The sequence below is a fragment of the Condylostylus longicornis genome, unplaced genomic scaffold (assembly GCF_029603195.1).
Source record: "Condylostylus longicornis isolate FDR11 unplaced genomic scaffold, ASM2960319v2 ptg000031l, whole genome shotgun sequence".
NCBI lineage: Eukaryota > Metazoa > Arthropoda > Insecta > Diptera > Dolichopodidae > Condylostylus > Condylostylus longicornis.
In genome coordinates this window covers 5,592,042-5,606,646 of record NW_026578000.1, presented here as the reverse complement: position 1 = coordinate 5,606,646, position 14,605 = coordinate 5,592,042, and the positions used below count along the sequence as shown (strand labels likewise).

Below are 14,605 nucleotides of genomic sequence, written 5' to 3'. Positions count from 1 at the left end.
TTGTTAAATTAAAAATTACTTATGGTTGTCGTACGAGAAATTTAATATTATTTTCATATTGAATTCAATATAAGAATAAATAAGGCATAGAACTACTAATTGTGTATTCGTGCCATTCTTCTTCTACTGCAGTAATATTTTTACTGGCTTTTAAAGATTAATTAATATTTTCTTTGAACTATAACATTTTGTGAAATTTATTATTTAACTTAAAAAAAAAAAGGTAAAATGCTGCAACATTAAAAGGAAAACAAAAAAGAAATAAGAATGCATTTGAGAAATGAAATGGAAAAACGAAGGTATTCAATGACCGTATACGTTATTAATGTTATAGGTTGCGTAATTATTTATAAAGTGTTTTTTGAGTAAATTTTTTTTTATGAAATTGATTTAAACACAAAAACTATATACTCGAACAAGATTCCTACTGGGCTCTGCAATATAAAATCTATGTTATGACAAATCTATGTGATGACACATTTAAATATTTCAAAATAATTAAGATCTAATGGAAAAAAGTAAGTTGCATGCAATTTTTGTTTGAAGAATAAAGTTTTTTCATCTTGATTTCCAGTGAATCCCCGATAAATAATATAAAATCAAATCTGTTTTCAAGACAAGAATCGGATTCTGTTTTACTGTTCCTTATATATTAACAGCACCGGATCTACAATATAATACTAAATAAGCATTTGCAAAGGGCGCCAAAAAACAGGTGATCCTTTTTCAGATAAAAAATAATTTTTTCCAGTACTGGTGAAAAATCACAAAAAAAAAAGATGAAACTTTAATTCTAATATGCACATTTTAGAAACCGCGTAGGGCGACGAACAAGTTAGGGTTTGGATATTAACCGAGCTTATTAAAAAAAAAACAATTTAAGGCTCTTGAAATAGTCACCAGTTATCCAATGGGGCTCATTTTAAATTTTTTTTTTTTACGTTTCTTACTGATTCATTTTCTTCAAAATGTCTTACCAGGCGGTTTATTGTTGCTGCAGAGGGCAGATTCTGCACATTGAAATATCGATATGCTCGCCGAGTTAAAGTAACTGACCTGTGATTTTGATAGTAAAATTCTATGATTTTTGTTCGCTGCTGCGTTATGTACTGCTATATACCATTATAAATTTGCCAAGCCTTGTTTATAAGATTCTGAAATAAAAAAAAAAAAAATTAATAAATAAAAAAGTTATCAAGAATTCAAAACATATCGTTCTTTTTGCGCCACCCTGTATTAACCAATTAGAACGGGTTTTACGTTGGGACTCAACGTTTGAAAATATTATTGGAGAAAACTTTTTCTTATCTGACTCTTAGATAAAGGCGATTTGTCAGTACCATTTTTTTGTCTTGTTCTCAAAAATCGTCTTCAGCCCCACTTTCTTATTGAAATTTATGAATCTATATATGAAAGTGTCATCATTTATGTAATTTAAATTAATAAACTATTTCTAATAAATTTAATTCTCTCACAAAAGAAAGCGCTCTACTCTCTTACATTAATGATTTCTAGATTAGAGAAAATGTATATGAATAAAATATGAATACCGTCATGTGTCAAAGAAAAATAGTGAATAAATACTTTAGCAAATAACATTCTAGTGACCTTAGGACTTTCGTGATAATTCGAATTTAAATTCGAAAAATAAAAATCAATTATCTATATTATATTTTTGAATATACGCCCGATAATTGAATCTATACTTTAAGATCACATCAAATTTAGGAACACTTACGGAAAAAAAACACTTAAGAGAAAAAAAAAGAAGCACTTAATTTTAATAATTTTTTTTTAAATTAAAAGCGAAATTTTATTAAATTTTTTTTTTTCATCTTTTTATCTCATTTGTGTGATTATAAAACTTCAAACTTTCATCAGAAAAGTAAGAAATTTAATTTCCTCTTTTTATTTTTATTTTTAAGTATTTTTCCAGAAATTTTCATAATTTTATAAATTTTGTATTAGTATGTACAATATTATATGTAATACACTTATATACCAGGTATACTGTTCTTATACAATATTAATGATTTTCCAAAAAAAAATTTTATACTTCATTTTCTTTAACAAAACCATCATGCAATACACAACAGAATAAAAAAGTACACAAGTGTTTTACCAGAAAGAGAAAAGAAAAAGAAATTTAAAAATTAAATTTCGTAAATTAAATAAATTTACGCAATCACACACATATACAAGTTTATATAATATATAATATGTATTTGTGTATGTCACATTTAATGTTAAAAACAAAAAAATATTAAAAATCTCTCTTATAAATTAGCATAATAAATTTAAAACGAAATTAAATAAATAAATAATTAAAACGTCAACAATAAATGAGAGAAAAAATAAAGAGAAAAAATTCAAATAATTTTCACTTTTATCCCACCTGAAAATCAAAAAAATTTTTATTGAAATTTTTCACCTCTCTGGTTTTATTTTATTTAATGTTCAAAATTTTAATCTAAAATCAAGGCATTAAAGTAATTTTTGAAGTAAAGAGTTCAGGAAAAAATCTGTAAAATTTCTTTTTACTGTGGTGGGGAGCGTGAAGTTATGGCTCTCTCTCTCTCCCCCTCTCTCTACTCTCTTTAATATTATAATTGCTAAATGAGAGATATAAAAGAATTCCGGAACTAATAAAGATTTAATATGAAAATTAAGGAAGAAATCAAATTTTATAAAAATTTTCAGGCATAACATTAACCACACACATATGTATACACATAAGAAGAATATATATTAAATTTAAATTTTTTTAGCAAAAATGAAACTCTTATAAGTACATACTCTGTATTTCATATCCTTGCATTAATTTTTGTATTGTAAAAAGATGAAAGCTCCAAAATAAATTGTTTTGTATTTTCCATGCATGTGTTCCATGACTTACTTGAAAATAAAATCTTTAAAAAAATATAAAGATACATACATACATATAAAAAGACTCCTTTGTTCTAAAAATTTAGGTTCTACAATTGGAAAAACCTGTAGGATTAAGAAAACAAACGCAACATTTTTAATATTAGAGTCGGCATTATCGACTGTCACGTGTATAAGAGTCAAGTACAAAATAATACAGCAAAACTTTTGTTATATATAATTTCGTTTAATCTCCTATATACCTTGGTCCTTTACTGGGGTAATGTTTATGAGTAATTTTTGATTTTTAATTCTAAATACAACTACAGATCCAGTAGAATGCGTAAAATTTAAAAAATTTTTTTCTTAAAAATTTTTGGAATCGTCATAAAGCGACCTGCTTTAAAGCTTTCTTGTATAATATTATTTTCTTTATTTTCTAATTTTGAAAATTTTTTTGTTATACAGTGAAATATAATCTCTTTTTTTTCAAAAAAAAAATATGTAAATAAAATATCAAAGATATGATAACATCAAAGTAAGATCAAAAACAAAATATATCAACATTTTATTAGCATAAAATTTAAGAGCGTACTGCAAGAGATTAAAGCTAAAAAAATTCTTTGCTGAGCGTATGAATTTTTATTTTCTGTATATTCAGTTTAAAAAAAGAATTGTACAAAATTTTTGGTCAACATTGAAATTTAAATAAACTGTTATACACTCCGAAACATCTACATTATAACAAATATACATTAATGATAAAATTTTTTCTGCAATTCAAAAATTTTCATTGAAAATTTTGAAAGAAAATGAAAAAAATTAAAATTAAAAATACTTGAGAATAACTAAACCTTATATTTACATTATACATACATACATATACAAAAGTTATATATATACATACATGTACAAAAATTATACATGTACATATAAAAGTTAATGTTATGCAAAAATAATTCAAATATCAATCAATAAAAATTGAATATCAAAGTTAAAAAAAAAACTCTATGATACTTGTACGAATGAATGACACACAGCTCTTAAGTGTGTTGATTGCCTCACAGTTCCATGAGTGTTTTTTAGTGGTTTATCAAAATATCAGCACTGTAATTTCAATAGTTTCCATAATATAAGACTTTCTTAATAATAATTACTTTCAAAGTTGTATGGCACCTATCACCACAACTCAAGAAATTTCAACTAGTTCCATAAAATATAAAAGCTCTAATAAAATATTTACTTGGCTGAAATTCCAATTTATTAGCAAAATAATTTTAGAAGTCGTATGCCTGCTACCAAAACCACTGCCTCTATCAAATTCAATTTAAATAGGGTTCTGACATTTATAAATCATTTGTGAAAGTTTTTTGAGCTGAGCTCAATAAGTTTTTGATTCATCGTTAGGACGGACAGACGAACGGACGAACAGAATGATAAATATATGAATTAACTTAGAATTCAACGCTGATCGAAAACATGCACTTATGTCTACATCTCAGACCATTATTTCCTAACGTTACAAACGGTAGGATAAATTTAGTATATCTTTCGAACATACGTTCGTATACCCGTACAAATACGAATAAAAAAACAGATGAGAAGAGAAGTCACAAAAAGAATTCAACTTGAAAAGGATTCATCTGTTCATTGGCATCAAAATATATGAGTAGGTTCGAAATTTTTATTAATATTTTATGATATTGATTGATTTTATAAAATATTTTAAATGATATTGATAAAGCACTTTCATTTAAATTAAATTAATAAAGAAAAACATGAAATCTTCAGAATAATTCATTTTTTAAGGGTTATTAATCATAAAATTTTATATTTTAAATTTAATATTTAATTACGTGGATTTGAGTTATTAATTAAAATTAAAAATGATAATATTTTTAAAATTTCCAATAATTATCTACTATATGATTCTATAGCTTAATTGATGGAACACTTGCCTGGAACCTATCAGATGACTGATTCACTATACATAAGAATTTTTGGAAATGAAATGAAAGAATTTCTGATTTTCACAAGTATTAACTATATTCTGCACTTGTTCGAACTTGTTAGAAGAAAATCTTTTGTTGCGTAGATTATTTTTGAAGTCTTAGAATCTTTTCATCAACCGAACACGTTGTGTATTCCATTCGAAATAATAACGAAAATAATGTTACATAAAATTATCATCTTATTGTTTTCAATTAATTGGGAAATTTCATAAAAAGCAGATTATTCCAACATGCGAGTTTCTGTATGACAAATTGTATAATTGTATGGTAGAGTTGCGGATATACCCGTTTTCTCGTCTACAGTCTGTTTTCGAGCTACACCCCCCCCCCCCCACCATTTCTATTCATGCCTTACTATTTTATTCATGAAATTATCTGCGTCTTTAATCACAAGCGTAACTTTAAATAAATTGAAAGTCTTCATGAAATTATTCAGTAAAAATATGAACTTAAATTATCCTACATAAATTCTATACAGTTGGTCTTATATTGCCCTCTCTTTTAACAATATATTCTTCAATTTGAATGAAATTTATATATATACATATATAAAATAATAATCCATACACAAAATGCTTAAATAAGAAGTATATGAAGAAGTATCACTTATTTAAATTACTAAAATTAATGATAATAAAAAAAAATTTAGATTTATTTTTAAGTTATGTGCGTGTGGGCTACATATATGAAAAGCTACATATATAAAATATTTTATGAATGCACGAAATATTTTTTGTACCGCAGAATCATTAAAAATTCCGCCCTCAAAAAATAAAAGAAAATAATTCAACGAATTTACTTCAATGAATCGACGAAAAAAATTTCGAAAGACAAAACAAAGCAGTCATACCAGCAATTTGTTGCCATTGAAAATTATCATAAAAATAGACTTGTAATCAAAGCCTATATAACCATTTCTGTATCATAACCTCCCATAATAAAAATACTTAATAAAATATTTTTAGAACGCAATTGTTTATTCTTCTTTAAGTTTAACAAAAATATGGTATACCCTTCCCACTTAAGTTTTAAATTACCTTGTAAAACAAACTAATTCTCAATAAAAGAGTAAAAAAAAAAATTTAGTAGAAGAGTAGAGGAAGAGAAGAAAAAAGATTCTTTTTCTTCACACATTTTGTTCTTTCCTCCTAATCTACAGTCATAGTAGTTATAGGCGATGTCTAGTTTTCTTCTTTACTCATTACTTACTGTTTCATTCGATATTTTTGTCAACTTGAAAAACATGATATTTTTTACACATTCTTTAATCTTCTCTCAGTAGCTTTTTAAATTTGCTTCCTTTTTTTTCCTTTTCGTTTTTGCAAATTTATAGCTTATATCGTTGTAAAAAAGATAGCAACCAACAAGAAAATCAAGAAGAAAAGAATGAAATCGGTTTAAACATAAGAGGGCGAAACAATATGTTTTTCGATAAAAAAAATCTGATGTGGTCAGCACATAATCGACCGCAATGCGTATAATGTAGTTAAATGAAAGTGTTACAGACGATTATGAAAATGTATTTTAAACCCTCCTTTCCAATTTTAAAAAAGTTACTAAGCCTTTAGTTTTCAAACGTAGAAAAATGTAAATTTGGTTCTTAGTAAAGTTTTGTTAAGCCATTTTGTGTTAAGCTTACCAGCTAGTTCCGATAACAACCAGAACTTAAATATTAAATTTCAAGAAATTCCATCAATTAGTTCCGTAGATATGAAAACAAATGTAAACTCGGCCTCGACAAATGTAAAATCTGCCTGTGAAAAGACTCAATTCCCCACGATTAACATATCTCAAAAGTTGATCGATCCGTTTTACCCCCAAATAAACTCATATACAAAATTTAATTAAAATCGGTTCTACCGAACTTGAGGATTTATTTATCTGCACAGACAGACGGCTCGACAGACCTCTCACTAAATAGTAGTTTATTTGAGCCTGCCTATCTCGGAAAAGTGCATTCCTGCCAAAAATATCGCATGTGAAATTTGGAGCTATCACAAAACCTGCCTTATTGTAGGCAATTCGGTCGATAAAAATAGAAAATAAAAATGAAAAGAAACTTAACACATCATTTTGTATATGCAATAAAAATATAATACTAATACAAGTGTATCAGATTAACATGTACTTATGTATGTAATTCACAATAAACAAAAATAAAATCTTTAATGTATAAAAGGATTTTGGTTGGAAGTAACTAGAAGTATTTCGTCTTCAAATACCCGCTAGGTAAATCTTTATAAAAGAAAATATTTTGAGCTACAGATAGTAAAGTTACAGAAAAAGGCACCTAAATTCATTTATTTTCGCAGATACTTTTCTCAATTTAAAGAACCTTAACTCTAAGAAATTCCTAAACAAAACTATTACGCCGTTTGTCTTGAATTGGACAGTCACAAAGAATATACATATCATTCTCGATACGACTCAGTTTTCATATACATCCACAATAGATTTGCGAAGAGTGAGTGTTAATTGAAAGGAGGAGTGACACACAAACAGATTTCATAGTGGTGTGTTTTATCTTAAATTGAATAATTTTGACTGTTTGCTTAGTCAATATGTACTCGTAGTGGTTCTTAAGAAAGTACTCCACCTTTGGTAAGCTACATCTCCAAAGTATCAGAAATAACAGAAAAGAAATAATATTTATTAAATTCTCGGTGTCTTTTCTCTACATTTCATTTCGTTTAAAAGTTGAAAAAATTTTTCATCTAATGGGTTTAGGAACTTTGAATAAGGCTTTGCAGGGTATTTTAATCAATAATATAAATAAGTAGATTTTTCAAATTTAAGCCAGCACAGCTAAGACGGACTTTATTTTTATGAAATAATTACTGTCCAACCAGAGGAATTGTAGGTTAGGTTAGGTTGCACGACCCCCCGAAGGGTACGCCTAGCCCACTAAGGCCTATTGTGATGCCGTCGGATCCTCCCTTTCTCTCTCACTAGAACCAGCCCGAGTTCCTCAGGAACCGGTCAAGGCCCCTAGCATTTACATTCGCTATGTCCGTGGCCGGCTCAAAAAAGTGGGACCCAAGAAACCTCCGCCTGGAGTTCGCCAACGTCGGACACGAGCATAGCAGGTGGGTCACCGTTTCCTCCTCCTCCTCGTCACAGCAGCTCCTACAGAGATCATTGGCCCATACTCCTGGCATGATCGCCAATCAGACAGTGTCCAGTTAAAACCCCTATCACCACGCCAATATCCTCTCGTCGGAGAAATATTAGATCCCTCGTGCGACGCAAGTCTAGCTTTGGCCACAACTTCCTTGCCGCGTTACACGTAGTTCCATTCGCTCATCTGAGATTGGTACGTTCAACCGCTGCACTAAGTAGCAGCAGCTTGTGAGTGCTTAGAGGCGTGCCCAGGTTCTCCTTTTCAGGTAGAATTCCGAGGGTCGTTACATGTCTCGCAAGCTCATCCGCCTTGCAATTCCCTGAGATCCCACTGTGTCCGGGAACTCAAACCAAGTTTAACTCGAACTGCCTCGCCATCTCGTCAAGAGACGACCTACAATCTAGGACCGTTCTGGACGTAGAGGTCTCTGACTCCAGCGCCCCTAACACTGCCCACGGACACCACATGCTCACCAAGCCAGCGCAGAACCTCCCCAATTGCGACCACCTCTGCCTGAAAAACACTGCAGTGGTCCGGCAGGCGGAAGGAGAGCTCAACTCTCAATTGCTCGGAATAAACACCCCCACCCACCTATGCTCCGAAATTCCTCACGAATGAGAGCGTGGGAGGAACCAAATCAATTGACCCCACCCCGTGCCCCCAGTCCGCAAAAATCGAAGCGTGACCTGTGGGGCAACACGACCACAGTGATGCGGCCCCAAGGCGCAATGCAGACTCCGCAGCCATCTGCCTGCCCAGTATATCAAATGGCAGCAGATGCAAGAGAATCTCAAGAGCCTGTGTAGGGGTGGAGCGTGCAGCTCCACCAACATACAACATTGCCATCATCTGAGCCCTGTTGATTAACCTCAAGTTTAAGGAAGCACGGAGCGCCGGCCACCACACCAGAACTCCGTACATCAGAACCGGTCTCACCACCGCGGTGTACAGCCAATAAACCATGTTTGGTTTCAGGCCCCACCTCTTCCCGATGGCCCTTTTGCACGAGTAAAGCGTAATAGTTGCTTTCTTTACCCTCTCCATGATGTTAAGTCTCCAGTTCAGCGTTTAATCCAGAACAAGCTCCAGGAATCTAGCCTCCCTGCTGGAAGATAGGCCGATTCCGCCAAGTTTCGGAGGAGCCATGCCCGGAATCTTATATCTCCTACTGAAAACCTGTGACCTGTGTGCTTTCCTTTAGAGGAATGGTAACAATTGTAATAAATTTCAAAATAAATAATGCCATTACAATAAATTCGATAATAGAGTGGTGACTTAGGTATAAATATTTTTCCATTTGTTAATTCTTACAACACAAGGAACAGGTGTTGTCATCTTAGTGTATATGACAAGTTAATCACTTCGAATTTCCTTATATTTTCATCGTTACTTTGAATTTAAATTTTATTTAAATATTTTCCCTTTCATTTTTATTATTTTATCAATAAACTGTCATGTTCGCAGATTGTAAAATTTTTTTCGAACTCATTTTTTATTTTTGCTATTTTCGGTATTTTAGAAAAATGGTATTCTAAATATTTTTTTTATTTTTTTGTTATTTTGAAGGTTAAAAAATAATGTCAACATTACTTTAGATAATTTGTGACATCCACGCGCTCCATTACCTCATAATTCTCTCAAGCCGATTATAATCGAAATTTTACTTATATATAATATTATAATATATTTTATTTTATTATTATCTTCTTTGAATTTTTCCTTCATCTAATCTTTAAACATAGCCATGAAAATGTTATTTTAATTTTAAAATATAGAGAATCCTATTCGATAGGCAATTTTACATGATAATATTTTTGGGAAGTGAAATGGAAAAGGAAGATGACACTAGTGTGGGGAAGACTATGAAATAGATTTTTGTAAACTTATATAAAAATATATTAGTATATTGTATATAGGTAAAATATGATACCTACGTAAATTTATAATGGTATAAATTAAATTTTTCTTTTTTCACATTTTTAAAGCGTACATAAAGATTAAAATAATGTAAAGAGCAGAAAATTAATGTAGAAAATGTAAACTAAACAAAGTTAAGAAAACAAAAATTTTATTTGTCGCAGGTAAACTGCCCCTCATACTTTTCAAAAATATCTTATAATAGGAACTGACAATAATATATCTAAAAATAATGATATTACATTACTGGGAAGGAAATGGTTTCAGAAAATAAAGTAGTGTAAAGAATATTTTCAATAATTTAAAAAAAATTTCAAGAGAAAAATGGAAAAAATCTTCCAACAAATAAAATGTAATCTGGCTATTGTTGCTATAACTTTAATAAAAAACCTTATTGGTAAATATTTGGTTTAAGAGAAGTAACTGCGGACAATATTTTGATATATTATCTTATATGAATGATATACTTCATTCATACCCCATACAATTTATCAATAGTTACTTTGATGTGCCGAAGGCTTGCACGAGGACAGGTCCATCTTTTCACCAGGCTAATTCAGCCGCTAACTGTAAATTTGATATCCTCCGCGATAATATAAAGCTATCTTAGAAGGTTTAGAGAACTCAGTGAGTCCAACCAAATCACACTATATTCTTAGAAAGTTTAGTGAATTCAGCGATTTTAATCAAATCACACTGTATTATAGGCCAAAATATTTATCATAAAAGAAAAAGGAAAGAACGAATAGGCGATGAAAGGAACAAAACATCGTTCACTAGGTAGGAATCCACCCTTCTACAAAAATTAAGCTGCTTCGTAGTTCGAGAAAATCTAATGCATTTAACGAAAAAATTGAGTAGAACGGTGTTAAACAGAATTAACGTTCTGATGTTTTTTTTATCAAAATAGAACGTCAAATTATTTGGAAATAAATCAAAAAGTATATCTAGTAGGTAATAAAATTTTAAAATTCTCGGTACTCTATCTCACTTTATGCCATTTTACGTTATATGATATGACAAACATACGCCTAGTATTATGACTGTATTGAGTGTGAGATCAAATTTCATGATTTATTTCCGTAAATGTATTTTTTTTTTCTAAAACATTTTACATTTCAGTTTTCCATTAAATGTCCCTGAAGATTTTGATTTTCAGCAAAGTGGCATACTAAAAAATAATATTCATAATAAATTTGTAATGATATATCTTTGAATTTGAAATAAAAGCCTATAAAATTGAAAAAAAAAAATTTTTTCTCATCATTATAATTATTATTCAATATTTATGTACATATATGTAAATTTTTAAAATGATATCTAGAAATCCAAGGATTTTATCTATTAAGATAAAAAATTTATTCGAATTTTTATTTTTTATTTTAAAATTTATGTTAAGGGGACACCTTCTTTTTAGTGAACAGTTCGTTTTGTAAGTTTAAGCGGCAAACAGTTTCAAACGATGTGTTTGGGGAAAGCTTAAGAATTCTAAACTTTTTAACTTTAGAGCAATTTGAAGTCTTAAATAATGGCTGCCTAGAGAATCATACTACATTTCGTAGTATGATTCGCAACAAACATTTTATTTTTATTTTTCTGAAAGTTGAGAGTCACGAATATGGACATAAACACAAACATAACTTTGACTTACCCAATTTGAAATCTTAAGATTTAGGATAAATTCATAATTTCGTCAAAAGATGATGGAATATCTGAATATACCAACATTTTTTGTCAAAATTCTATATTCGAATAAAAGTTACAATAAAATTCTCTTCTATCAATAATTTCAGAGTCCATATGGCGGTGTTTGACGCTGAAATGTTTACAAAAGTTAGTAAAAATCTGGTTTAAATAAATGAGGTTCATTATTAATTTAAATTTTGTGCCTATACCATTCAATTTCTTCAGCTTTAATAGAAAATTATGTGATTTAAATTATAAAAACATCAAATCGTCCTTTACATAAGTGAACAACTGGGAAATTCTTCAATAAGATTTCTAAAAAAAAAATATATTATGTAAATTAAATTAATTTAATAAAGTTTATAAATAGAAACTCGCATACTATTAAATTACAATAAGAGTACGATATTAATCTATTAAAATAAGATTAAAATAATTTTAAATTTTCATTCACATTACAAGAACAGTAAAATATTTTCTACTTCTACCAAGCATTTTCCTGTACTACATAATAATGTCGAAATTATTCTATTTTCAAAAACTAATTATGCTCGTTTATTCAATTGAATTTAGTATAAAAAAAAATTAAATATATTTATACAAAAGCAAACTATATTATGTAAATAAGGTCAAGTTTTAGTACGAGTACTATAAATAAAAATTTTATAGAGAGTGGGGGAAATTACATGAATTTTTCAAAAGTATATAGACAATAGCAAACTATAAGTAAATGCATATACCACCCCCATAAGTATAAGTGAAGTATAATTATTAGCATTTTCTTTTCGCGTTATTTAACAAATAATTATTAATTAATTTAATGAAAATTTTGCAAAATTGCAAATTAAGAAGAACTTTTTAACAATTTTTTTTTTAGCAAAAAGAAAGCATGATATACAGTTGATATACATAGAGCATATAAATGTGAATATACTTGCCCTTATTATTCAACCCTACTTATTCACTCCTTGTTGAAAAATCTTTAAAATATTTGGAACTATAACAACAACGAGCAAAAGAAAATTTTTAATGAATTCATTTTTTCACATCAAGAATTTCATAAAATAAATTCTTGATTACTTGTCGAAGTTTCTTAAATATACTTTGAATTTACATAATATGCAAATATATGTATGTATGTGATTCCACACTATACACATATTTTGAGTAAGTATAACGAATATAATATAATAATGAAGCTGCTTCATAAATTTTCTTATAATTACATAAATATTTTTGGATAATAATAATTCTTAATCCTTTAAAAAGATCTGGATATCATTTACTTAAAAAAAATGTTCTGTAAAGTATGGAGCAAAGAAGTCATTAATTCATTATCAGTAAGACGTTTCACTTTTCAATTATGTACATTGATGGAAGAAGAAGTAAAAATGTGATTATATAAGTAAAATACAAGTTAATATCATATAAAATGAGGAATTATTGGAAGATAACAGTTATGTTTGGTTTTTTAAATTTTTAACAGTAAATGTGTTGTCAGTGAATGTTTTGACATTAAATGTCTTATCAGTAAATGTTTCAACAGTAAATGTCTCGGCAGTAACTGCCTTGACAATAAATGTCTTAACAGTAAATGTCTCGATAGTAAATGTCGTGACAGTAAATGTTTTGATAGTAAATGTTGTGACAGTATGTCACACAGTCAGTGATAGAAAATTTCTCGCAAGTAAAGGAGTATAATACTGCCCATATATAATTTTTTTTTCTATAATGGTATCAGATCTGACGGTCGACGAAATGAGTGTTGTGAAGTTAATTTAATTAAAAGCTGCTGATTCAAACAAATCACTCAAGAATTCTTCATAAAACTCTCCAAAGTTATTTTAAAAATTCTCAAACTTTTATCAATATAAAATTAACGAGTTTATTTTCTGTTATGACTACTTACTTATTAACGTATTTATAAGTATTTGAATATGTTACTTTACTAGTTATAAACTTAATGTTCCTTTAAAGGTTTTAACCTCAATTGATACCACAAAAATTAGTTTCTACCTATATATGTACATAAAAAATATATAGTTAACCACCATAAGATGCACACATAACCTAAATATCACGGTATAACAGTACGATAAACAACTTTCTTTTAATAATTTATTAAAAGAGATAAAAGACAAACTCAAGAAATTGTATTTATACGAACGGGGACTATACAATATCCTTTTTTACATAATTTAAGAGAGTACATAATCTTGTTGAGGTGGTTTGTTTGCTCATCATATTTTGTTTAAATCTAATCTTTTTAGCGGAAAAAAAATGGTTATAACCTGAGACATAAAATAATTATTTATACGTATCGTACAAAAAAAACCACATTAAACAAAAATTTTTCATGTTTAGCAGATACCAAATTCGATTAATTATGTAATCTAGCATAAGAAGATTACTTTTGCTTCATTATTATTATTGAAAATGAAATAATTATTTCAACGTGTAGTCAAGAGCTGGGATCATATTTCACAAATTCGCTCATGTATTGCGCACTACTCTGTCTCATGCTTATAAAGAGACAGGGTAGTGGACGATCAACTAAACTCTAATCCTGGATATATATAAGGGGTCAACACTGATGACGAGAGACAACATTCACAAGTTATGCACAGTCACTACGCTTGTCCCCAAGAAAAAAAGAGAGCCAAGAATGGGACGAAACACAGGCAATTGTCCGTATTGAAAACAGTGGAATATACATTCGGATATGGAGGTTGACGTAATAACGGGAAAATCAGAATGGCCAGATTTTCAGAATACAAATTAATGATTCTTCTAGGGAGGTTCAGAATCGAGGCGATCACATTCGGCGGTACGGACTCTAGAAAATCTCTATACACCGGCTCTGAATGAGGTAAGGTAAAGATACGGAAAAACCGGTCAATAGAAAAGGAATCTCAGGTGATCGCCGATGGATTACAAAACGAACCTCCAGACGGGAAAAGGCTTTCCGAAGAGTATGCTTTCTCAGATGTGCGACGGCCCACTT

General features: G+C 29.3%; 1 protein-coding gene across 1 annotated transcript in view; it reads left to right on the top strand.

Moving 5' to 3' along the window:
* The window catches only part of LOC129608418 (uncharacterized membrane protein-like), a 101,156-nt gene extending 87,854 nt beyond the window's left edge, over positions 1 to 13,302 (top strand). Inside the window, exons 3-4 of the mRNA XM_055519909.1 lie at positions 12,871 to 12,986; positions 13,039 to 13,302. Coding sequence (XP_055375884.1) covers positions 12,871 to 12,986; positions 13,039 to 13,302 — 380 coding nt within the window. The remainder of the gene's footprint in view (positions 1 to 12,870; positions 12,987 to 13,038) is intronic.
* Positions 13,303 to 14,605: the final 1,303 nt, after the last annotated feature.